Source organism: Vitis riparia, chromosome 18, assembly GCF_004353265.1.
Source record: "Vitis riparia cultivar Riparia Gloire de Montpellier isolate 1030 chromosome 18, EGFV_Vit.rip_1.0, whole genome shotgun sequence".
NCBI classification, from domain to species: domain Eukaryota; kingdom Viridiplantae; phylum Streptophyta; class Magnoliopsida; order Vitales; family Vitaceae; genus Vitis; species Vitis riparia.
The window spans coordinates 3670300-3695613 of NC_048448.1; the positions used below are offsets into that span (position 1 = coordinate 3670300).

Consider the following 25314-nt stretch of genomic DNA (forward strand, 5'->3'; position numbering starts at 1 on the left):
CACCTTGTCTATAGCTTGTGTGCATGCCAGATCAGCTGTATGGCCTATGGATAGAGTGGATGATTTATTTACTGTACATATAGATGTATGAATGATTGGTAAGGAAATAGAAATGGCAATCTCTTCAGAGGAGAGGGTTTCTCTAATTGGACCTTTTTTTAGTTTATTTTATAGTCTTATGCTGAAATGGGGTTTTTGAATTTCTATCATTTATTTAGTAAACACTGAACAAAATGCTGATTATGCTACTGCTTTTCCTTGAGAGTAAGTCTTGATTAAAAGTAGCCATTACCAAGTACCTAGTAAAGAGCCTTTTCATTGTTGAGTTTTAACTTTTTGGTGTAGTTGAAACTTTTCTTATAATATGGTTCATATTATTCTCAAAACAAATCATGTAGGATGCTTCCAAATGGTACAAAATCACATCCCAACCAAGAAGCACTCACTGGTGTATTTTCTACACCGATATAAAAAAAAAGGATGATTTCAGTTCATAGGGGGATAAACAGGCTTGCATATTTGGATAGAGGAATCGAAAATTCTGCTCTAACCCCAATTGCTTTCCTATTATAGTTAAACATCTCAAGGAAAAATACATCCATCCGAAGGTCAGGCTTTCTTGGAGTACCAGTTTCCACCACATGATTCTACAGATTCCAGTTATACGCCCTGGCATTCTCCAAACTTGCATAAGGCGCGTTCCCAGCACTAGGCCAATGAGTCTCAGATGTGGTAATAGAAACATTGGAAAAGCCTATCTTCTTAAGTTCTGCATAAATTAAAAGTCATCCACTTGGGCATCAAATAGATGGTAACACTGGATATTTCCATCAAATACAATTGGTTGCTTTGCATTGAACAATGCATACTCCAAAGAAATTTGGGCTGGATCAGAAGCATAAGCAAAGTAGGGATAGGAATTGACCATAACAAGGGGTGAGCCTGAGCCGGTTAGAATGTGGCAAGCTGAGTAAGAACTCCGAGTTTTGGGTCAAAATGACCCATTTTTGAAACTTAATGTTGAAAACGGGCACATTTTCAAACTATTGTTCAAAATGGTCTCTTTGATGCCACGTAGGTGCCACATCATTAAAAAATATTTTTTTTTCGTCATTATAGTGAAAGCCGCAGTTGGGAAATGCGGCTTCATTTTTGCACTAAAGCCGCAGTTGGGAAACGCGGCTTCATTTTTGTACTAAAGCCGCAGTTGGCAAATGCGGCTTCATTTTTGCACTAAAGCCGCAGTTGCCAAACGCAACTTCATTTTTGTATTAAAGTCGCAGTTGCCAAATGCGGCTTCATTTTTTAACTAAAGTCGCGGTTGACAACTGCAGCTTTAGTTAATTTTTATTTAAATTTAAAATTTAATTAAAAAATTATTAAATTACAATTTATGAATGAAATTTAAAATATACTTAAATAATAAATTATTTATATTTAAATTTAAAATTCTAGTATTACTTCAACAAACATAAATTGATAAATAGAAGATATTATAAATGAATGTTTTATTTATTAATAAATTAATAATCTTAAAATAATAAATTTATATAACATATAAATAATATATAAAATTGTATAATTTATTAATTTAAGATATTTAATTTGTTAATTTTTAAGATATTAATTTATTTATATTATGATAAATTTATCTTTATCGAAATAATAGTATAGTAGTTAATAACTGAGATTTCAATTATAATATTTTTTTTTACTTTCCAATTTAATTAAAAACTATTAAATCACAATTTATGATTGAAATTTAAAAAATATACTTAAATAAAAAATTATTTATATTTAAACTTAAAAATCTAGTATTACTTCAACAAACATAAATTAATAAATAGAAGATATTATAAATGAATGTTTTATTTATTAATAAATTAATAATCTTAAAATAATAAATTTATATAACATATAAATAATATATAAAATTGTATAATTTATTAATTTAAGATATTTAATTTGTTAATTTTTAAGATATTAATTTATTTGTATTATGACAAATTTATCTTTTAACAAAATAATAACATACTCTTAAGCCGTAGTTGTCATATATAGATTTTTTTACAAAATTAGTTAATGAAATTAATTACAAAAAGTCTACTACAAGATGTAATTTTTAATAGTTTAATTAAAGTCACAAAAAATATCCACTAAACATTAATATAGTGGAAAATAAAAAACATATATAATCTCACATGCCTCCACAAGGAGAGAACCTATGTGTAACTGATACTCTCTTCCTTTTTGGATAAGAACGCCGATTGTGACCTGATTGCTTGCAAAGTCCACATGTTTATGGAGTCCTAGTTTCCCTTGCATCCATCTCATTATGCAAACGACTTGATTTTGGTCGACCAGAAGTTAGCCGTTTCATTGAGTCTGAAGGCACAATTATTGGTCCATTATATTGAGGTCACTCCAACTCATCAAATATGGGATAAAACAAAGGAGCCCATGTTGATAGGTAAGCACGTATGGTGTAATAACCTTGTACAAATTGTCGAAATCAATTGCTCGACAATGACAAGCAGCAAGAATGCGCGAACATGGGAATCATGGGAATCCTAACAAAAGTGTTTTGTTACATGTGCAAGACCCCGTTTGAAGGGTAACATGATATGTACGAGGTTTCCTATTACTGCTTCCAACAGAGTGTCTAGTTTTAACATGAAAACGTCCCGCCACATGATCATACAAAAGAACCTCATGTGCACCCGCCTTAACAACTTTAGCCTTTATCTTGGCGTCAATATGTGGAGTGAATTCTTCACTTGAAGCGAGCCGACTGGCACATTGCTCCCGCCTAACTGTGAAGTAACTGTTAACCCGATAGAAAGTTAACTGGACTAAAGCTGTTATTGGTAAGTTACGAGCACCCTTAAGAACACCATTAAAAACTTCAGACATATTAGTTGTCATAATCCCATATCTCCGCCCACCATCATATGAGAGTGCCCATTTTTCAAGAGGAATTTGCTCCAACCAATTTCTAGCCTCGGCATTTATCCGACCAATTGTATCCATGTGAGAAATAAATTTTATCATGTGTGATTATATATAGGTTCTTGTCCAAAAAGGAAGAGAGTACCAGTTACACATAGGTTCTCTCCTTGTGGAGGCATGTGAGATTATATATACTTTTTATTTTCCACTATATTAATGTTTAGTGGATATTTTTTGTGACTTTAATTAAACTATTAAAAATTACATTTTGTAGTAGACATTTTGTAATTAATTTCATTAACTAATTTTGTAAAAAGATCTATATATGACAACTACGGCTTAAGAGTATGTTATTATTTTGTTAAAGATAAATTTGTCATAATACAAATAAATTAATATCTTGAAAATTAACAAATTAAATATCTTAAATTAATAAATTATACAATTTTATATATTATTTATATGTTATATAAATTTATTATTTTAAGATTATTAATTTATTAATAAATAAAACATTCATTTATAATATCTTCTATTTATCAATTTATGTTTGTTGAAGTAATACTAGATTTTTAAGTTTAAATATAAATAATTTATTATTTAAGTATATTTTTTAAATTTCAATCATAAATTGTGATTTAATAGTTTTTAATTAAATTTTAAATTTAAATAAAAATTAACTAAAGCCGCAGTTGCCAACCGCGGCTTTAGTTAAAAAATGAAGCCGCGTTTGGCAACTGCGGTTTTAGTACAAAAATGAAGTCGCGTTTGCCAATTGCGGTTTTAGTGCAAAAATGAAGTCGCATTTGCCAACTGCGGCTTTAGTGCAAAAATGAAGTCGCGTTTCCCAACTGCGGCTTTCACTATAATGATGAAAAAAAATATTTTTTAATAATGTGGTGTCTTCGTGGCATCAAAGAGGCCATTTTGAACAATAGTTTGAAAATATGCCCGTTTTCAACAGTAAGTTTCAAAAATGGGTCATTTTTACCCAAAACTCAAGAACTCCAGCGGCTTCAGAGACGAAAGCCCCCGATGAGGGAGGGTAAGAGGAAGCAGAGCAGTGGCTGCAACCGTGGTTGTGACTCAGAAGAGAGTGCATTATAGATGTTTGAGATAGCTTGAGGGAGGTATTGTGAATAAGGTCCTGGTACAACCTCGTTGCCCTCTGTGATCCAATTGAATTTGAATTCATCCTTGAAAGGAAGTATGTGAGAATGGACCCTAGTATATGCGGTCGACTGGGTAGACCATAGGCTTTGCAGGTCTGCAATCATGACTTTTGATAGAACGTGACCAGTTTAGGTTTTTGGCATAACAGTGGTGCAACCCATTTTAAAATGCTTTTGAGAATGGAAATAGATGTATTACTTCCACAGATTTTTATGTCACGTCATTGAAAAATGCAAACCATTTTTCATAATAGTCGATTCATGATTTGCCAACACTTGGTGGTTGTTGGGATCCAGATGTGTCTGGGAAACAAGTTTTAAACTTTTTATCAACTGTCATAATTCCAGCAAGGGTGAAGCCAGTGGGGTCTATATCTGATGATCAAGAGCGCAAATGAAAAAAAAACAGATGGATCAATCAAACATAAACAAGAGTGGCAATCCAATAGGTCTATTTCTTTTATGCTGGTAATTGTATAGCAGAAGAAATATTTACAGAGTTCAACTACTTTTGTATCCCATTCATTAAATGAGTAAATTGATACATGCATGGACAACTTCCCAAATGGCCTCCGATTACTCCCAACCTACTCTGAATGAGAGGTCCAATAGATCAGCCCGCTGCAGGAAACAAATTTTGAGTCAACGAATTGAGTAAGAAAATGATGCAAGATCCAAAAAGCATGTACATATTGAACAGTTTACATTGATGCATACGAGGCATTGAAATAGTATGGATAATGAGTGTAAGCGAATTGTTTGGGGGAGACGAGAAGGAAGAGATTTGATGAAGTAAAAAACACCTGAGAACTAGGAATGATGTGCTCAGAAATAACATGTGCAGTGGCAGAGGAAAACTCTTATCAAATGCAAAGCACTCCTTTGACAAGATCAAAATCAACTTTTTCCAGGGGCGGAAGACCAATATTTCATTGATTAAAATTGAAGTTCTTGAAATGCTTTGTAGCACATGTACTGCACACACATAAATCCAGGGAAGAACCAACTTTTTGCTCCTTCATGAGAACAAGGTTGAAGAGAAGTTGATCCAGTAGAATTTTTGTTGAACATAGTCAAGCTGACTGCCTTGAAAATAATAAATTGGCAAATCCCAATACACTATTAGTTAGGAAAGCTTCTCTTTATGTTGATAGTGTGGGGAATGTGGGCAAGTGAATGTTCCAAATGCATAATCTAGCAAGAATGTCGCTCATGTTTGAAAAGATTTGACTGATGAAGATACACAAACAAGAATCTTAAAGCCAAAGCATCATTTACCTTATCAACACAAACACACACTGCAAGACACCCGCAGTTCCTGTCCACACAGAAGGGCCAGATTTCTCAAGTGAATCTTGTATCAATAGGCCCACTGATGCAGCCAGAGAGACAAAGGATACAACATAAGCAAAGAAAAGCCAGAGCTTCAATCTGCAATATTAAGAAGTTACAACTGTGAGAAGAATTGACATTTGTCACCCCAAAACAAGCAAACATCATGAAGAGGACGGGAACCTCATAAGTCCAGTTTGAACAAGAAAGAAAAAGTAATCTAATTTTAAAATTAAAACACACACACATGCTTTACAGAAATGGATCATGATGATTAAAATCTTAGCTCACCGTGCAGGCAATCAAAGCAGACACCATGGACCACAGTACTGTGATATGGCCAGACCTAATTAATGCAATATTACCATTGATACACAGAATGATTCTGGGCAACTCTATGCTGAGAAATTGTGGTGCCTCCATAGAGACGCCCAGCCCAGGCTTCCTCATGTGTCCATAACATTGGGAGCCTACCTTAGTGGTGGATGCAAAAGAGGATAACTCCCTGAGGATTTAGGCAAGTCAGCACAGCTTGGCAGTAGACCTAGGCTACCATCAGTTAGCGTGGCTCATGGAATGTGGAAAGAGACGAAGACTCACAGTTAGCAGCCACCTGCCTTGGCCTTAAGCACCTTGCTCACAAGACCTGGGAGTGGCAAGGGCTGCTACTGGACAAGGCTACAGCTCATCTATCCTGCGCTATATAAGGCTCAAATATCCAAGATTCAGGGGCCCAAGGTCCAATATGAGAGACCCAAAAACCCTAAGCCTGAGCCAACCAAACCATCCCCCCCCGCCCCCCACAACAAAACAACTCACCTAAAAATATCCTCTTCAAGTTAAGACAACTAATCATCCACATACGGTGACCTACACCACCTAAGAACCTACCTAAAACAACTCACCAGTATGCATGGATCCTGATCGATTCAAAACAGATTACAAGAAAAACTATTGGCAATATTTAGGTCACTGTCACAATCAAAAGTTTTATGACACCACTAGATGGGCCAAAGCAAACTTCAAAGATTACCTCAATTATGAGTCCTGTTGATGTAAAAGCAACAAAGTCAACTTCATAGGTGCAGGCCAGAATAAAAGCACATTGTATAGCTTGCCACTCTATTGCATTTCAATTTAGTAATTCCAAGAAGAGCAAGCTTAAGATTTGGGAAGGATCCAAAGAGGTTTCTTATGGGGTAGCAGGGCTTTAAGGAATCTTTCTTTTTTGATAGGTAAATATATATATATATATATATATTATCAGTGCTTAAACAGAGTGTGCACCAAGGAACATACAATGTACACAATAGGAACCAATAGGCGAACAAAGGAAGAGTGAGGAACAAAAAACAAGCTTTCTCTCCTACTTGGAGTTAAGTCAATCAAAAAAGCCTATGATGGTTAATGAACAATCAACCATACATACTCTAACCAGTTCCAAATAAGTACTCATGACAATGGGATTTGATTGTTTGGTGAAGGTCTTCAAAAGATCTTCTATTTTTTTCCTTTCATAGGGTCCAAAACACACACAAGAGGGTGATTTTCCAAGCCATTTTCTGTTTATTTCCTATGAAAGATATCTGCCAATTGAGAAAGGTTCCTCTAACAGCAGAATGTAGCACCCAAGCCACTCCAAACTGTGAAAATATCAACTACCAATGAATACTTGCCTTAAGGCAATGAAGGAGGGTGTGCTCGACCAATAACTTTCCACAAACCCACTCCATAATCATTCCTCACACTACTAAAGCACCATCTCCCCTCTTCATCCCTAAACTTCCCTACTATAACTTGCTTTCAAAGGGATTATCTCTCTATTGCAAATCTCCAACTCCACTTGCCAATGAGGGCCTTATTTAAAAGGGACAAATTTCTAATGCCAAGTCCTTCATTCTTTTTATCCAAGAAAACAATAACCCAATTGACCAAACGGGGGTTTTCATAAGAGCCCCACCACCCCGAAAGAAATCTCTTTGAATCTACTCCAATTTTAAGCACACCCTTCTTGGAATGATGACCAAAGACATACATGAATAGGAAGACTGAATAAAGTACTTTTTTAAAAAACATAATGAGTCTCTCTCCCCCCCCCCCCCCCAATTTCATGTCTTTATTTACCATTCCAATAATTGTAAGGTTAAGATTAAAGAAGATTCAAAGGGATTTTCCTTGGGGAGAAGGGGCCTTAGAAAACAAATTACACTTAATGAAGTGGCCAACTGTTTGCAAAGCCAAATCGAAATGTGGCCTTGGTATTCGTTCTGTTTCTTTGCTAAATAAGGCCCTTCTTTGAAAGTGGTGTTAGCCTTACTCTAGTGAAGGAAATTCACTACAGAAGAAAATCATTAAGGGTAAGTTTAGAGAGGAAGAAGGAAGTTGGAGGTCAGGTGTGGTGAGAGATTCCTATGGTCGGAGTTTGGAAAGTGATTGGGAAGCAGTGAGACTTTTTTAAAACAATGGTTTCTTTTGCAGTGGGTAGTAGTAGGGTGAAGTTTTGGAAAGATAGTTAGTGCAGTAAGGAGCCCTTATGTGAGACTTTTCCTTTCTTATTTGTCTTATCTATTTTGAAAGAGGCATAGGTAACTAACTTTTGGGAGCAGAGATGGGAAGGAGAAACTTGTAACTTTTGTTTTGTCAGAAATTTGAATGATTGGGAGTTGGCTGACATGGAGAAGTTCCTTCAAATACTCCAAGGATAGACAGTAAAGAGGGAGGAGGATAGAGTGGTTTGGAAAGGTGATAGCATAGAGGTTTTCACTATAAGAAAGCTTTACTCTCTATTGGAGATAAGTTGTGTTACCCCTTTCCCTTTAATGCGAACTCATAGATTCCTACAAAGATGAGTTTCTTCACTTGGGAGGCTTGTCAAGGTAAGGTGTTTGACTTTGGATCAACTTCAAAAAAGAGGGTGGGCATTGGTCAACAGGTGTACCTTGTGCAAGGAAGAGTCAAAGTTCATTGATCATATTCTCCTACATTGTAATAAGACGGGAATTTTATAACAATTGGTGTTCTCCATTGTTGGTATTCAATGGGTTATCACTAAGTTGATTAAGGAGGCTCTTCTTGGGTGGCACGACTCTTTTATTGGTAGAAGTTGTGCTAAGGCTTGGAGAGCTGCTCCTTTATGTATATTTTTAGATCATATACAAGGAAAGAAATTGAAGATGTTTTGAAAATGAGGAGTTTTCAAATCAAAGACTAAAATACATCTTTTTTTTCAGTTTCTCTACGTGGGTTAAAGTGTACATAGGCGAAGGCTATATGCCTTTGGTGAAGATTGTACACCTTTTCAATGTCCAACTTATAAATGATCTTGTTATTGGAACTTTTTATCCTTGAGTTTATGGCTCCACTTGTTATGAGAACTACATCCAAAATTTGCCTACCTTCCACAATGGGGTGTTAAATTGATACCACCATTTTTTTAGCCTATTAATCAAAGACATTTATCAAGAGCTTATACAACTAGTAAGCTAATGGGTTTAAAGTCTTTCAAATCCTTTGCTACTCCTTTTTCTAGAATCAAAACTAAGAAAGTGGCATTGGATAAACTATTATTACAAAAATCCTTGAAAAACCCCTCGTCTTGTGCTTTACAAATAAGCTACCAAAGCACCATAGCGAAGTAATCAAACATCAAAGCTTTCTTCCGGCATAAACTGGATAAGGTGGCAAAACCAAGGTTTCAAAGGCATTTTTGAGACACGCCTTGAGGGCAATGCATAAAAAAAATGTGCAAATGAGTTGTAAAAAACACAAAATTGGGGAAAGGCATTCACCTTTAAAGTTGAGGCTCCCTTGAGGCACGCTTCAATTGTGCCTTTTATGCTCTGATGTCTGAGGTATAAGCCTTTGTGGATCTAGGTCCCTAAGGTAGCCCACATAAGAAAAAAAAATTAAAAAAAAACCAACCTTTTAACCTCGAAAATCCCATAGAGTGAGAATAAAGAAGAAATTGAGTAAAAACCCTAACCCTACTTTAGACCCTCAATTTTTTCCTTTCACACATGTCTTGCATGTATTGTTATGGTTATGTCATTGACAATCATATATACATTGATTACATGCCTTAGATTCATCATGATCATTGATGCACGTCCTTTGTTTAGAATGTACAAACTCTAATTGAAGATCCTTAGGTGCATCTCCCCTAGGTTTAGTGCATACTAATTGATTTGATAAGCGTTTATTTGATGCATGTAGAGGTTAGGATTCATGGTTCACAACAAGCTTCAACTTCTTCCAATAACAACGTTGAGCCCTCTTGCTAAACATGATCTAAGAGGAGAATCCACATCCGCTCTCCTAGACCTTACCTACCACATTTCCTTTAATCACCTCGATCGAAATCTCAAAGGACTTTGATTCAACTTTGAACCAACACCTTCTTCCAACTATCTTTTCGCATCAAGAATCTTTTTGTTCTCAATAGTCAACACCAAAGTTTTCAAACGCGAAAATATGAGACAAGGCATTTTTATTTTGTAAGGCAAGGTATAAGCCTCAAAACATTGAGGAGTAAGCCTTTTGAGACTCTAAATTTTATAATTAATAAATATTTAAAAATAATTTAAAATATATAAAACAACTAAAAATAAATAAAATAAACTTAAACCTAATTACAAATTAATTCAAAATAAAAATCATACTATTAGTTTCACACTATCACAAAAAAGCATAATAAATCACAAATTTTTTTTTTTTTTTTTGCTATTTCAAAAAAAAAAAAAAAAAAAAAGATATATGATGGAATCAAAATTTTATAGATCTCATATTATTAAAATTCCTTACCAAAATAAATAAAATTCAAAATTAACCTAGATATAATAACTTTTATTGATGATAAATATCAATACCTAATAATAATTAAATTAATTTAATTTAAAAAAGCAAATAAATAAGTAAATATATATATATATATATATATATATATATATGTATGTATTATGGTAAGAAGTTGAGAACTAAGAAGATAGAATGAGAGAAAAGGAACACAAAAATGGAAAAAAAAAAAAAAAAAACAAACCTAAGAGACCACGATAAAGCTACAGAAATGAAACATCGAACTAAGAAGTTGTTGATTTTTAGAGAGTTTGAGGTTGTGGTGACAATGGCACCAACTTATGTGATGTGAGGGGTTCTATAAAGGGTTAGGGTTAGGATTAGGATTTTTCACTTCTAGGATTTTCAAAGTCAAAAAGTTGGTTTTCTTCTTAATTGTTCATTTTATTTTTTACATGTAGGCCACTTGAGCAACCAAGATCCATGAAGGCTTGCTCCTCAAACATTAGGAGGCAAAATGCATGCCTCAAGGTAGTCTCAACTCTAAAGGCGAACACTTTTCTGGAGTCTTGTGTTTTTTTACAAAATCTTAGCATGTTTTTGTTACACCTCATCTTGAGGTGTACCTTAAAAAAGCCTTTGAAAACATTGCTCAATACTACCCCTTTTGGGTATTGGATTACAATGATTACAAGGAAGCTTAGAGTGGAAAAGGGAGGTTAGTGTTCTAAGGTGCTAAGAAAGGGTAACGGTGTTGGATTACGGAAGGTTATCAGGAAAAGGTGGGATGTTTTTAAAAGTAGAGTTCATTGCCTTATATGTCATATCCAGCTCAAAAGATTCGTGGATAGAAGATTTTTGGGAGCAAGATGGGGAGTGGAATTCTAAGAGTGGAAAGTTCTCAATTAAAGCTTTCTACTCCTTTTTTGCGCTAAAGGATTCAAATGTTTTTCCAACTAGAGTTATTTGGAACTCATAGGTCCTAATAAGAGTGGAATTTTCTTTTTCCTGCACGAGATGCAACTTGGAAAAGGATATTGGCATTGGACCAATTAAGAAGAAGAGGGGTGTCTTTAACTAATTCAAAAAAAAAAAAGTCTCTTTAGGGAATATAAACTATTTGTATGAAAAGAGAGAACAATTCATTGATCACATGATTATTCATTGTGTTTTAGTAGGAATTTTATGGCAATTAATTTTTTCTATGTTTGGATTACAATGGGTGAGGCATTCTTCAATTAGATTGATGTTGCTAAGTTGGAACAAGTTCTGCATAGAAAAGAGGCAGAAGAGGGCATGGCTAGTTGTCCTTTTTGGGTCGTTTCTAGACCATTTGACAAGAGAGGAATTGAAGGGTTTTGAAAATGTGGCAACTTTGAAACAATTGCTCAAATCCTTTTTGATGCATAGCTTTTTGGGATGTAAGTGTCATCATATAGAACGTTTTCCATGTCTATGATGGATTTTATTGATTGGTTAGAAGCCAAATAGGTGTAAGGTGCTGTGCCCTCCTTTCGTTGTTCTTGCGCCCTTAATATACCCCATGTGTACTTTGGTGTGCCCTATCTTCGGCCTTTTTGTATTTTTTCTTTTCAAATTTATAAATTTTACTTATTATGTGCTTATCAAAAAAACATTCATAGGTTTAAAATTTGCCACCCATATTACTCCATTCAATTTTATCTTAAAATTATTGATCTAATCATTGTAGTGCAAATACTAACATCTACAATTTCAAAGGAAAAGGAATGCATTGCATTACTCTAATGAGTTCATGCTTGATCTAGATAATAAAAAGCTCAAATTTGATATTTATTAAATTAAGGTGCTATATATACTCACCATTAGAGCACCACTTATTATGATGAGTCACTGATAAACAATAATGTGCATCAACCTTACTTTGAAGCAGAGAGAAAACACACACATAAACATGACCAGATGCTGCACCTATATATCTATATATATTCAAGACAAACAGGGCATTCAAGATTTTGTCGGAATAATAGAAGTAGCATAATTTTTTATACGTAGACCTAATAGATATTCAAGATTTTATATGGCTACACAAGTTGCTCTTCTACACTAATATATTCTTCAAACATAATTCAAGACAAAAATAAAATGGGTTAATTTCACAGCATTAAGTATGGGTGGAAAGAAGATACATTATTCTGAAAAATTGACATGAATAGAGTTGTAACAAAAAAATAAAAAATAAAAAGTGTTTTAACATGTGAAATGCCATTAACATTTGAGCAAAATTCATCAGAATTGAAAAAAAAAAAACAAATATGGAGCTCATTATGGGAAAAAATACCCCATCAGTTGCAAATAATCCACACATGCTACAGGATCTAAACCAATCCTAATGTATGCTACAGGATCTAAAACACAAAAGGCAAGTTCATTATTTGAAAGCAACAAGTAATTCCCAAAACATTTGTAAGCATGTAACCAACTATATCTCATAATATAGCAATTCATGAACCATCCCAAAATATCCCATATATCTCAACATACTCCTGCATTAGTCTGTGCAATTGCCAAAATACTATGACCTTTTTCCTTTTTTTTTTTTTTTTTTGATAGATAGGCAAGGAGGGTAAGGTGTATTAAAAGGAACCTAACTTTAAAATATATTTATATATATATAAAATAATTTTTTTTTAAAAGGCCATAGTATTGTGTAATCATGGCTGAAGGTGAATACAACAGCATGCGCCCTAATTTCAGGCAGCAGAAACTGAATTCTGATGCCCCATTAGTCTATCACCAGCATCGCCACCCTCTTCATCACCATTTATATTGTGCAATCATGATAGTGTCAAGGCACTGATTCTGCCCACAGTTCCATTTTAAAATTTTGGCATATCTGTACAACTTTAAAACCATTTATTGGATTCCACAGTTCCATCAAAATCTTTTCTAGTCCCTTGTACCTGTAGTCTCAACTTAGGCAAAACAAATGAGCCTCAATGACATAATATATAATCAACAAAAACCAACCCCACCCACCCCCACACCCACAATGAAAAAAAGGAAAAGAAAGGCAAGAGAAAATATTTTTAAAAATAAAAATAAATAAACAACCTTTTTCTTTTTTGATAAGTACATAAGAATTGTATTAAAATATATATATATATATATATATATATACACGTCGTATACAAAGAAAACAAAAGACAAAAAATGCGCAAAAAAACAAAAACCCACTAATGCGCCCTATCAAGAGCCTACCCAATCCACAAAGTCTAACAATGATAAAGAGCCTCCCTCAATATACAGTCTAACTCAATCCCAAAATAAATACAAGAAAGAATTTTTAATTGTTTGATCCATGCTTTCAAATTTGTCAAAAGCTCTTCTATTCCTCTCTCATCATAAAGCCCAAAACAGACACAATGGAGCAACCTTCCAAGCCATCTTCCTCTTTTTACCAACAAAGGATCCGTGACAGCTCAAAAGGACCTTTCTAATTGAACAACTCAACACCCACAGGATACCAAAGAGCGCAAAGATCAACTGCCACAACAGACAAGCTTTTGAACAATGAATGAGTATATGGTCACTTGTTTCTTCTTCTTCCTTACACAAGTAACATCTATTAGGAATCCCCTATCCCTTCTTTTTAAGTTGATCCAAAGTCAAAATCTTGACCCAAGTTGTTTCCCAAGCAAAGAAGCTAATTCTCAAGGACACTCAAGAATTCCATACTATACCATGGGAGAACGACTTCACTCTCCTATTGGCCAAAGAGGAGTAGAAAGACATAACAGAAAAAACACTATCCTTTGTAGGCAACCGAACCATGACATCATCAATCTCCACGAAGATGGGGCGTGTTGACAACCTCTCGAAGAAGGCTTGCACCTCTTCTAGTTTCCAAGAAAATTGTCAGATTTCATGAGTTTCCACTTTCCATGCACCTATGGAAAGAGCAAGGTTATTCCTGTAGGGAGGATAGCTAATATGGAGAATTTATCTTCGGTATTGGGTTGTAGAATAGGGAAGCTACCCACTTCCTATTTGGGTCTACCTTTAGGAGCCTTGTTTAAATCTTCTAGGGTATGGGATATAGTGAAAGAGAGATTTAAAAGAAGATTAGCGATGTGGAAGAGACAATACCTTTCCAAGGGCAAGAGACTTACTTTAGTTAAAAGCACTTTATCAAGTCTTCCGATTAATTTCATGTCATTATTCCTTATCCCAAAAAAGGTTAGCTCAAGGATTGAAAAGATCCAAAGAGATTTTTAATAGGGAGGTGGTGCACTAGAGAAAAAACTTCATTTGGTGAATTGGAATCTAGTTTGGTTAGGAAAGAAGGAGGGGGACCTCAAAATTCATAACCCTATTCTCCTAAACAAAGCTTTGCTTGGGAAGTGAAGTTGGACATTTGCCACAAAAAGGGAGCCCTTATGAAAACAAATCATAATAGGGAAGTATAGAGTAAAGGAAGGAGGTTGGTATTCGGGAAAAATGAGAGAAGGTTATGGAGTTGGAGTATGGAAGCCCATCAAGAATAAATGGGAAGGATATAAGAAGCATATCTCACATTTTAGTTAGGGATGGGAGAAGGGTTAAATTTTGAAAAGACTTGTGGCGCAAGAACCAAACCTTAAAAGAGGTTTGCCTAAATCTTTTCTCTTGTGTGGTCAACAAAGATGGATGGGTGGTTGAGGCTTGCGAGAAGGATAAGGAAGGGGGTAGTGAACCCTCATTTCTCAAGACATTTTAATGATCGAGAGCTAGGTGAAGTAGAAACTTCGCTTCGGAAATTACAACCTTTGGTAGCTAAAAGGGATGTGGAGTGACAATCTGAACTGGATTGAAACCAAGAATAGTAGGTTCTCTTTACTACTCCTTTTCTAGAAGACCTAGAGATCCTTTTCCGTTTAGTATTGTGTAGAGGACTCGGGCTCCAATGATGGTTAGTTTTTTTTGCCTAGGAAGCATCTTGGGGCAAAATTCTAACTCTTGATCAGCTTAAAAGGAGAGGTTAGCATCTCTCAAATAGGTGTTATTTGTGCAAAATAAAGAAGGAAACCACAGATCACTTGCTTCTTTTTTGTCCCAAAGCAAGAATATCGTGGAATTTGATTTATTCCATTTTTGGAGTGGAGTGAGTTTTGCATTCTTCAATTAGATGGAACCTATTAGATTGGCACAACTCTTTTGTGGGTAAGAAGTGGAAGAAAGCATGGAGGACTACTTTGTGCTTGTGGTGGTCCATTTGGAAGGAAAGGAATAGGGCCTTTAATGATGTTAAGCAGTCAGACCAAGCAATTAAATTTGTGTTCATATATACTTTTGTGAATTGGGCTAAGGTGTATATAGAGGACCACACTTTTTCTATGTTAGATTTTGTAAATTGAGCCCCTAGTATGGAGAAGGTTTCTTTGCTCCTCACTTTTTCGCCTATTTTGGGTTTTGACTGTATACTTCGTGTATACTTGCTTCACCTTCTCTAAGGTGCTTTTAATACATAGTCCTTTTTTGTCTATCAAAAAAAAAAAACCTTCTATCACTTTGCAAGATATGTTTGGAATTTGGAACAATAATAAGCAATAGACCAGAATATGGTTTAATTGTATCCAAAACAAAATTTTCCAAAACAGTTTAATGAACCAAACCACCTACAATTCGTATTTCTTTTTTTTTTTTAATAGGTAAATTTTTGTCCCCATTGGGACTTGAACATGGAATTTCCCATAAACCCTCCCCATCCCTTTACCACTTGAGCTATGCATCATGGGCCTACAATTGGTATTTAGTAAATCAACATACAAGCAGCAAGACACAAGAAGAGAATCTAGCAGAGAACACTTGCAAGAGATAGGCCATGCTATAGGCCACAGCATGGTTTAATTCTAACCAAGCAAAGGTTTCTAAAACATTTAAATGAGCTGAACAACCTATAATCTGTATTTAGTAAATTAATGGTTGTCCCCAGTCAGCAAACAGAAACTCCAGAGTTTAAAGCCTGCATCAGAGACTCTTCAAACCAAATACAGAGAAGACTTGGAATTATTCTCAGTACTGAAGGTTGTTAGCACATATCCACCATTGATCATCAACAACTCATCACTTGTCTCATTCTTGAAGATGACTATGCATCCATTAGTTTTGCTTAGCACCGTCAAATGCCAATGAGCCCAAATTCTGGGGAAAGTAATACTAGCTAATTTTATCTGTGCATTTAACTCATTTAGAACTTTCCACATTTTTCATTCCCTCTACCCTAAAATTCATATTTGAGAACAGCAAAGCCCTAACAAACTACTGAAAAATCAAACATTGACGTTGATTTTGCATCCAAATAGTATAAAAATAATACGCATCATAATTCACAAAACCCATGACCAACAAAGAAATCGATCATAGACAAGTGATTCAAACAAAAAAACACGAGATAACCAAACAAAATAAACAGTAAAAGCAACAGAGAGGAAAGGAATCCTGACCTCCACTCGCCTTCTTCATATGGAGAGTAGTCAATGTCCTCTTTTCTAACGGAGTTGAACATCACAGCCGCCAGAGACGCAAATATTCCTGCAAACAGACAAAAAACAAAAGGAGAGTGAAAGATCAAAAACAAAACCCTAAAAAACTATATGAGAGTAGAGAGAAAGGAGAATAAGAGCAGACCAGGGAGGTAGTGGACGAAGGAAACCTTGACGGAACTGCAAACGACGGCGTCGACCCAGAACCACCAGCCGGCACCGAAGATCGCGCCCGCGATGCCTGGCCCGAAGATTGCCCACAGCTCCGCCAAATCCATTGCCCCCTTCTCTTCTACTCACTTCGATCTGTCCTCCTTTTCTTTTCTCGACGGATCTGATCTACTCCAACGACTACTTTCTTCTATTTCTATAGCCTCTGCTAATCTGTTTCCAGCCCCTCTCTCTCCGTATGCCTCTCTATTCCCAAGCCAACTTCCTCTTTTCTCTCTTTTTCCGCACCGTTTCTTTTTACTTTTTTCGCCTCTCTTCACCTCCAATTCCACGATGGCATGTTATTTTATTCCTGTCCACGCCCACATTATTATATGCCGTGTCTCTATCTACATGATTATGTGTCCATTAATAGTCAGGATTGATTTTAAACCGTCTAACACGTCAGGGCCCTTTTTTTTTACACTAGCTTTTTTGCTTTTGGCTGGTGGTAAAATAGCTTCTTGTACAAGTCAAAATGTATCTTCTATGATAATCAATTATTAATATTTTCCTGAATCTTGATTAATCTTTTTTCTAATTGGAACTTATCACTTAAGGCCTATTCATTTTAATATAAATTATTTTAAATTTATTTATTTAAAATTTATTACTTTAATTTTATTTTAATTCTTAAGATTATTTGATAAAATTAAATTAAAATTAAACTTATTATTTCATAGCTCGTAAATTTTAATTTTAATTATTTTTAAATTTTCTTTAAGCTCAAAATATCACTTAACTGGTTGTAAAGACCTCTTGAAGTCTTAAATATAATTGTATAATAATTAAAAACTTTGGGTTGGAAAAAGCTTTGAAATAGTAAAAAAAATATTGAACTCATATCAAAACAAATAAAAGCAGATATAAACATTTGTGAAATTATTATAAAACCGTTGTTTTTATCTTTTAACAATCTTTTTTAATTATTTTATTTTGTATTGTATTAATATTTATTTTAAAATAACTAAAAAAAAAACTATAACCCAATTCAACTCGTCATCCCTCGCTCTTAAATGTTAACACGAATGATTGATTTAATTTAAATAATTTTTAATTAAACATAAGTCAACTTTAATAAAATAACAATTAATATAAAATATTTCATCTTCCTCTATCACAAGCCTAATTTTTTGTCCTCTTGTGGTAAAACCTTACTTTTGTTTTCATATTTCCTTTAATTAATTTTTTATTTTGAGTTTTTGGCTTTGAATTTTTCCCAACATTGGTTTTTTTTTTCTCAATACAATAATGTATAGTGTTTGTCCTCATGCTCGTATAATTGATTTGGATAGATTTTTCATCCTTTTCAACCATGGTGGATATGGATTTTTTTCACCTTATCTAGCTCGGTCTTTTATTTTTTAGCCATTGATTGTGAAAATAGTATTTTGAGAATTTATTTTAAAAATACATTATTTTTTTAAAACGATTTCAAATGCTTTCGTGTTTATAAAGAATTTTGAGAAACAGATAAAAATATAAAAAATATTTTAAGAATTTTGTGTTATGTATAAGTTTACAATACTCTGATGGAAAATAAATTGAAAATTTTGTTCTTTATATTTTAGTTTTGAATTATAATTTTATTTTTGAAAACAAGTGAAGTATATCTTTAATAATCGTCATTGAACAATATTTTCAAAAGTATTATCAAACATATCCTATATTTTCTTAAAATGTTTTATGTGAAAGCATTTTAAAGTATATTTGAATACTATTTTTAAAAACAAATTTGTATTATTTATAATATAAAATTGGGTTTATTGAAAATAATTTCAAAAAATTATTATGAAAATGGGTTTTTTTTATAAAAAAAATTGAAGCTCAAAAAAATTGTTAGAAATGTTAGGTTGAACTTGCTCTTAGGAAAGTTAGGTACATGATTTGACAAAAGAGGTTGTTGTGATATTTGAAAACATGGATAGGATTCACATGATATTATTGAATATGGAAACTTGCACAATGTCACTGATTTTAATGGAAAGTGGTAGAACTTACCTCAGCTGTATCATACCATTGTAATGATATTTGATTCTCCATTGAGGCATGTGATATACTTTTAGGTCATAAAATATAGAGGTATTCGTGGTGGAAGTACCAATAACACGAATGATAGAAGATTCACCTTGACATTTTATCACATTCTATTATTAAACCACTTTGTTGAAATAATTTTCGGAGAATTTGTTACTATGTCCTTGTAAATAATGATTTTCATTGTACTACATGTTGAAAAAATTATAGTATTTTGTATTCGTTAATTTTAGTCATCACTCTGCTGTCAACAAGTTTATATTCAACAACTCTTTATAATTAAAGTCTGTTTTCAATAAAAGTTATTTTCATATTCAAATATATATGTTTTTATGTTTAAATTTTTGTAATAAATTAGACATAATTAGATAACAATCAAAGTCTGAGTTCATTAGACATAATTATTTTTTGTTGATTCATTAGACATAATTAATTTGTAATTATTTCAGCTAAATTTGGTCCAAAAAATGTGATTGAGAAAAGAATTTGAAAGAGAAAAAATAAAAATAGATTTAAAGTTAATAAAAAATTTTTATATAATACTTTGAAAAGCACTATACAAAAAAATTAAGAAAAATGTATAAAAAAATATCATAGAAAATTGAAATTCATTTTTATTATTTAAAAAGGAATTTTTATTTAATTCGATTCCAACATGTATTTTATAAAAATGAATTTAACTTTATTTAAAAAAAAAAATCATTAGTTTTATCAAAAAAAGTTCTACAAATTATTCCCTAAAAGTTATTTCCAATTTATTAAAAAAATGATTATGAATTTATTATTTGAGAAAAAACAAGTTATTAGAGAAGATCTCATCCTCATTTTATAGAAAAATGTTTTCTAATTTTATTTAAAAAAAAAAAAAAAGACTTCTCAATTTCATTTAAGAAAATGATTTTTAATTTTGTTATTGTTATTATTATTATTATTAAAAAATTATTGTTTGGACTGTTTTTATTATTTAAAGTTATTTTTGTACAAATTATTAAGAATAATTTTTTTTTTAATGAAAAACAAATTTTCTGGATTTTTTTTTTTTAAGTTATGGAAAGGTTTAAAACCATTTTTGGAACTTTTTAAAATTTAATTTTCTAGTTTTTTTTTATAAATTATTTTCTTGAACTTTTTAAAAACTTCAGTTTTCTAGACTTTTTGTTAAAAAACAAATTTCTGATTTTGAATATATTTTTTTCTGGAAAATTTCTAAAAATCAATTTTCTAACCTTTTTATTAAAAATGGTTTTTCAAACTTTTTTTTTTTTAATAAATATATCCGTGTGAGGGATAATAGAAAAAATCAACAAATCAATATGTAAATAGAACATCTATGGGAGAAAATAGAAAACTCAACCAAAAATATATGAACATGATATTTATAGAAGAAAACAAATAAAAAAAATTATCGGAATATACAACTAATAAATATACAATAGGCTAAAACTAAGGGAAATCTAATGAAAACAGAAACAAAGAGATGACAAAAAAGGGTAGTGTACCAAAATGTAGTGAATATTTTCTTCGGCTTCTCAATAAAAATCTGAAATGTAATACAATATAATGCACTCTCTCACAAAAAAATACAGAAAATAAAGAAAACCGAAGGGAAATAGAGGAATGAAATAGATGAGGTGAGAGTTCCCCCTCCCTTCTGCCTAGGGTTTAGTGCCCTTAAATATATCATCTCGATACTCATTTTTCTCAATTGAATCAAGCTTCCGGTGTGTCATCATCCATGTTTGACCAAAGTCCAAGAAGTAGGCCTATACATAACAGAAAAATCAAACCCAAAGTATGAACATGAAAACCAAATAAAACATACAAAAAATTAGATGAATCCAAAATGAACCTAACTAGGGCTAAACATGTATGCAAGCCCAAACTCAATATCTAAAGTTAAAATCCAAAAACCAAACATGTCAAGCCAAAACTCAAGCCTAAAACCTAAGATCAAAATCTTATGCTTGAGTCCCAAGCCCAAATTGATCGAAACCCAAATCATATAAGCACTTTACCTCATATTTATTTTGAAACCCTGAAAGGAAAACAAGAGTTACACAATAATGGTAGTGACATTGAGCCCATTAATGTTGAATGAAAAAGGAGCCATGGTGGCATAGAAAGAAAACCATCATCGATGACAACAAATACGAGGTTATTCATGTCAGCATGGCGAGTTGTATCAACAATAGTGCATGTATGGCGAAGTCATGCGAAGGTGAGTGGTGGAGGTGGAATCATGGAGAAAATTGAGGTTGTGCATGACGTGTTGTGGAATGGAGAATTGGAATGGAGTGTGTTGGTATGGTGGTGAAGGCTAGTGGTGTGGGTATAGTGTAGATCCAGTGGTAGGACGCTACCGATGAGAGTGGTGATTGTGCATGATGGAGCTAGTCATGGTAGCATAATGATTGGAGATGGGAGAGTGAAATAGCGACCGTGGTGAGGAGTGACTACAATTCTTTGATGTCTAAAATATAAAGTTTTTTTACATAACAACTCTGGTTAATAAAAAACAGATAAATAGTCAAAGATTAGTCCATGAAAGTACCATACTTGTGGAGGTTGTCAAACAAAGTATAAATGATTGCTTTTTACCTAATTTCTCGAATCAATAACGTATAAAATTGATTTGAATAGATTCAAATTTACTAAAAAAAACCTAATTAAATTATAAAATAATTAATGATTTGTAATTCAAATGATTCGATATCGGGGGTTCCATAATCTATCATTGAGTGTAAAGCCTTAGCAAAACAAGGGTATAAATTTTACTTAGTCCCAAAGTATTTAGACTATGGAGTCAAACAAGATCGACTTGAGTTTCATAACTCAGGGTTGCATTCGTATCATAATTTTTAATATTTTATTTCATTATTGAAATACCAAATAAATGAATGGATATGAACAATAAGTTTAAGTGTAAGATTTGATTTTTTTGCCACTCTCTATAAATTTGCCTTAAGGTATATAACAATAACAAAACCTCATATAATTAAGGATCAAGAATTACCAAGAATCCCTGATATAAAATAATTAACAATTGCACCATCTCATAACTCAAACTAACATTAGAGTATATATTTATTTTTATTATGTCCCGACCTTTCATTCATTTAATTCTTAGTTCGATTTTATCTATTGTTTTTCCTTAACTCTCACCCTAGGTTTTAATGTTTTGCACCTCAATATAATTTTTTAGTATCTTGTTGTGATGATTTTATTCACATGATCCATAAAAAAAATAAATAAAACAAATATTAATTTTTGAATAGAAAAATTAGCAACAAATTATTAGATCAATAAAATAGAGAAAACAAACAAAAAAAAAATCAATATCGTTTTCTTCCCCAATAACATCAAAGACATTTAAAAAAGAAATTTAATACCCTATTTATAAGCCAAAAGTTAACTTGACACATAACAAGATTTTAGAAAGCATGTAAAAGCTTTCTAAATCAAAGGCTCTCAATCAATGTTGTGTAGTTTGAATCCCATGAGTTTGAGGCTCAAAATGTATCAATTTTGCATAAAAATAACAAAGTTCGTATGAAAACTTCAAGTTTCGTATGGGCATGAGAAATGATAAGTAGCATGTCAAATGGTTGCCAAAAACCTTTGGAAATGACTAAATTATGACCAATTTTGTGTGAGCATACGAATTAGTTGCCATAAACCTCTAAAATTTCACATTTGTTAGTTCAGTTCACATGGCTATATGAACTTGCCTTTCTCATCATTTATCTATGTGAAGTTCACTTCAATTACTCATATCTTCCTCGTTCCACCTCTAATTTGTACATAATTTAAAGCGTTGGACTTTTGACTTTTCTGAGTTTTGAAATGATGTATAACATTCTCAAAAATAACCTTGGGAAATACTCTAAATCTTACTTTAAAGTCAAAGTATATGTTGTTGCCAATTTTTTAGTTCCATTTCAAATGTTTGAAACTTCAAGCTTTGTCCTTCAATTTTTTTTTTTCTTGTGTTTGTTCGATCTCTCGTTTTTTCTATAACCTTCATTTCTCATATCTTATATTATGAATTGCTTCATTTTCATTTATCAAAACTCTCATCATACTTCACACTTTAGAGTTTCTTTTAACATATTTAGTCATTTCTCCACCATGGTTGAAAAATGACTCATTCAACTTGCATCATTTGTATCATTTAGGCTATAGGTTTTTTTTAAGACATATGTTAATTTCATAGTTAGGGTTTTTGTAACAATTTGAGTGAAGTTAGGTGAGTTGAACCTTTATAGTTGTATAATTCATTCTTATATGTGTTATTAGATAACAGTTCGTGGCTCTAATCAAGGAGTTGATAAATATGAGAAAAAAATACATGGAATAAATAATAAAAAAAAAGAAAAAGAGAAAGAGAGAGAGAGAAAAAAAAAGGTAAGGCTATTGCTAGTGGAGTGGTGTTGCCAATGATGTTTGGTGATTGATGCGGTCGATGATGGAAGAGGCATGATGCATGGATGAAAAGGATGGGAGAAAAAAGAAAAAAAGAAGAACATGTATAAAGTAGGGATTAGAGGGAGATGGGTGGGAGTTGAAATGTCTTTATAGGGTTTTGAGGGTCTACATTTGCCTAGTCATTTTCATGTGTGATGAGTTAGAAGCAAGACTTAACATGTTCAATTGGTTCATGCACCTCGATGATCGACTTAGCCTATATAATATAAAACACATAAGATAATGTGAAAAATCTTGGTTTGTGGCTATTATTTAAGTTTGTTCAAGCTAACAAGCTTAGGTGATATTGCACTACCATCAATACAGTTGTTATCTATTTATAAATACATTATTAAGGAAAATAAATTATTTTCATCGTAAAATATGTAAATCTTTGTAGTACAGGGTTGTTTTACACAATTCATATAATTAAAAAATATGAAAACTTCTAAACCTATTATGAATGATAATAGGTGGGTCATCCTTACCCTGGCCATGTTTCATTTATTCATATCTATTTTCATTCCTGTAGAATAATAAAAGAATGTAGCAAGTATAACAAATTTTCATACCAAAATTCCTAATTCTATTAGTATTTCTATTTTTGTATTCCAATTTGTTCATTTAAAAAATTTTAAATCTATTTAAAATAAACATAAAATACTCATGTTGTTTTTTTTTTCTCCATTTATTCATTTTAAAAAACTTAAAATAAATTAATTATAAAAATAAAACAATATTATAAAACTTGTCATTTATTTTATATAAAAAATTTTCAAATACATAGGATAAAAAGGTGGAAAATGAAAAAAAATAAAGTAAAATGTTTTGTTATTAATATTATATACTAGCTAGGTAGAGAAGACAAAAATATACCCAAAATCATTTGAGTTTTTAAAAAATTTGTTTGAACTCGTCAAAATCTATTTATCTTTATCTAAAATAAATCGTATCAGGAGACAAATAACATGAAATGAAATAAATTTATATGAGACTTTCAATGTAGTAAATGTATATCACAGCCCTCGTATTAGTTATAAAAAAAATTTCAATTCATTATTTTTACTTTTTTTTAGATTATCCCATTTTATCATTTGTTTTTTCTGGTGGATTCTTTATGCATGTTTACCCGTTGGATACTCTCGTGGGAGATGAAACCTAACCCAAATATAGCTTTGCATGCATCGGATGCCACTTTGCAATCTTATACAACTAGTAAGCAATCAAATGGATGATGCGATCGTAACGTCCAATACCACGAATTATGGTGGCACAGCAAAAAATGGTAATGGACAATGGACAACAGCACATCTAAAAGTATGACTCACACACAGATCTAGAAAATTCGAATGAAAAGAAAATATATTATAACTATATATACATATCTTACCAAACCAAGAAACTCTCTAGTGAGCGACCGTACCTATGATTTGTGAAAAGGAAAAAAAAAGTATCTATTTTAAATTGAAAAGCATAATTTTTTTTTTATTTTGTAATTTCTGAGGATATATTTTATAAATTATAAAGAATCGGTAGAAATGATAGATGCTCTTATGCTTGCGCAAGCATTAATATTTTCCGGAAAAAAGCAAAAAAAAGAAGAGAAAATGTAGGACCAATTAAAAAAAAAAAATGGCGCCATAAGGTTGAATTTGGGGGAGAGAGGAGTGAATGGAATGAGTGCCAGAGCCAGTAATGGGAAAAGAGAGCCAGCTGGAATAGTGAGGCGGTGATGGGATGATGCGCCTTGTCCCGTTAGAATAGGACACGTGTAAACAGAGCGTAGCGAAATGAAACGTAAGTCTGGTCTGTCACACAGAGTAGATAAACCTCCAATAAAAAAAAAAAAAATCTGT

The 25314-nt window shown here is 32.6% G+C and overlaps 1 protein-coding gene across 1 annotated transcript; it reads right to left on the reverse strand.

Annotated features, from left to right (window-relative positions):
* Positions 1 to 4518: 4518 nt before the first annotated feature.
* Positions 4519 to 17238, reverse strand: LOC117907729 (transmembrane protein 50 homolog). The gene is made up of 4 exons (XM_034821371.1): positions 16893 to 17238; positions 16709 to 16796; positions 5400 to 5552; positions 4519 to 4742 (listed from the first exon to the last, which is right to left on the reverse strand). Exons 1-4 carry the CDS (start codon positions 17023 to 17025, stop codon positions 4709 to 4711), a joined length of 408 nt encoding a protein of 135 aa, XP_034677262.1. The 5' UTR covers positions 17026 to 17238; the 3' UTR covers positions 4519 to 4708.
* Positions 17239 to 25314: the final 8076 nt, after the last annotated feature.